Source organism: Capra hircus, chromosome 23 (assembly GCF_001704415.2).
Source record: "Capra hircus breed San Clemente chromosome 23, ASM170441v1, whole genome shotgun sequence".
Lineage (NCBI taxonomy): Eukaryota > Metazoa > Chordata > Mammalia > Artiodactyla > Bovidae > Capra > Capra hircus.
In genome coordinates, this window is record NC_030830.1 from 20,636,629 (window position 1) to 20,639,000 (window position 2,372).

The following is a 2,372-nucleotide window of genomic DNA, read 5'->3' on the forward strand; positions in this document are numbered from 1 at the left end:
TTCTATTAGAGTTAACTTAGGGAGATAAAAGAAAAGTTGTACAAGAATGTAGAAGTTCACAACCAGAGAACATAGCAGGCTGCAGTGTACTCTGAATTACTGGGAGAAAAAAAAAACACTAATGACAAAGCTTGTAAAGAAAATAAATGTTTGACTTATAGACCATGAGTGATAAGTGGCTTTAATATTTAATAATCTAATAGTCCAAATATGGCACCGCCTCTGATTTTGGATTGTATAGAACAGTAACACTATTCCTTAAAGCGTTTGTCTCAGCAAGAAATCCTGGACTGGAAGAACTGGTTCTCATTAAAGACTGTCTTCCTCTATTATCTTGTCTGTTTTTAAAGTGATGCTGAACAAACTTCAATCACTGAATTCCTTCTCTTGGGAATAACAGACATCCAGGAACTTCAGTCTTTTCTCTTTGTTATTACTCTTATAATTTACTTTCTCAGTTTGGCTGGAAATGGAGCCATCCTGATAGTTGTCATCTCTGATCCAAGACTTCATTCTCCTATGTATTTTTTCCTGGGAAACCTGTCATGTCTAGATATCTGCTACTCCACGGTGACTCTGCCAAAGATGCTGGAGAACTTTCTCTCAACACACAAAGCAATTTCTTTCTTGGGATGCATAAGCCAGCTTCATTTCTTCCACTTCCTGGGCAGCACAGAGGTCATGTTGTTGGCTGTGATGGCCCTTGATCGCTATGTAGCTATCTGCAAGCCGCTTCGTTACACTGTTATCATGAATCATCAGGTCTGTACCCAGATGGCTGTCACTGTCTGGATCATTGGGTTTTTCCATGCCTTGTTGCACTCAGTAATGACCTCTCGTTTAAACTTCTATGGTTCCAACCACATCCATCACTTCTTCTGTGATGTTAAGCCATTGCTCAAGCTGGCCTGTGGGAACACTGAGCTCAATGAGTGGCTACTTCATACTGTCACAGAGACCATTGCCATGGGCTCATTCTTTATAACCCTTCTCTCCTATTTCTACATTATTATCTATCTTTTCCTCAAGACTCATTCTTGCAGAATGCTTCGTAAAGCACTGTCTACTTGTGCCTCCCACTTCATGGTAGTTGTTCTTTTATTTGGCCCTGTTTTTTTCATTTACATCCGTCCTGCCTCGGGCAGCTCCATGGACCAGGACCGGACTGTTGCCATTATGTACAGTGTGGTCTCTCCTGTACTAAACCCACTGATTTATACCTTGAGGAACAAGGAAGTAGAGGGGGCCTTGAAGAGGGTGATCAGAAGGAGGCCCTGACTTGAGGAAGTCTATAGAATTCTTAGAGGTATAAATAAACAAACAATGAGACAGTTCAGATGTGAAATAATACTGCTACTCAAAATTGCTTGCCATATATATTACTTTGCCAACAAAGGTTTGTCTAGTCAAAGCTATGGTTTTTCCAGTAGTCATGAATGGATGTGAGAGCTGGACCATAAAGAAAGCTGAGTCCTGAAGAATTGATGCTTTTGAACTGTGGTGTTGGAGAAGACTCTTGGAGGCCCCTTGGACTGCAAGGAGATCAAACTAGTCAATCCTAAAGGAATATTCATTGAATATTTATTGTAAGGACCAATGCTGAAGCTGAAACTCCAATACTATGGCCACTTGATGCAAAGAACTGACTTATTGGAAAAGACCTTGATGCTGGGAAAGATTGAAGGCAGGAAAAGAAGGGGACGACAGAGAATGAGATGGTTGGATGGCATCACTGACTCGATGGACATGAGTTTGAGCAAGCTTTGGGAGTTGGTGATGGACAGGGAAGCCTGGCATGTTGCAGTCCATGGGGTCACAAAGAGTTGGATATTGCTGAGTGATTGAACTGAACTGATATATGTATATAATGGAGGGAATAGTATAAAGGAAAAATAACTAGGAAAGTCTAGTCTAGGACTCAACAATACATTCTTAGGTAATAGAAAGGAAATTTTAGCAAATGGAATCCTAGCCATGGAAGTCTAATGCTGAATTTGTTTTTGAGATATTAGTTGATAAAATTGATTTGTTATATATTGTAATAAGCTCTTCTCTGAATTTAGTTATAGAAATATGCTTCTATTGCCCATGTAGCATGTAAATAGATTGTTTTTAAGCCTAAATGTATGATCCCTCCATATTAACACTTTTTAATGTGAGAAGTAAAATTATGACACTTTCAGATTTTGAAGATTTTAATTTAGGGGCATAATTACTCAGAAAAGTAAATGTTAATTCACATGATTGAAGGGGAATTTTTAAGAGGTAGTCATGATTTCTTTTTATCCAAGCAAAGAAGCAAAATAGTAATTAAAGAAAATGACATTGTAATCATGAATTACAATGAAGCTGAAATTCCAATACTTTGGCCA

General features: G+C 38.6%; 1 protein-coding gene across 1 annotated transcript; it reads left to right on the top strand.

The window, feature by feature from the left end:
• LOC102190683 (olfactory receptor 12D2-like) lies at positions 211-1,278 on the top strand. The gene is made up of 2 exons (XM_018038649.1): positions 211-245; positions 351-1,278. Exons 1-2 carry the CDS (start codon positions 211-213, stop codon positions 1,276-1,278), a joined length of 963 nt encoding a protein of 320 aa, XP_017894138.1.

Excerpts from the sequence above, each read along its gene's own strand:
- LOC102190683 (XM_018038649.1), top strand. The coding sequence starts at position 211 with ATGGCACCGCCTCTGATTTTGGATTGTATAGAACA. Across the intron at positions 246-350 it reads ATTTTGGATTGTATAGAACA|TGATGCTGAACAAACTTCAA; the intron begins GTAACACTATTC and ends CTGTTTTTAAAG.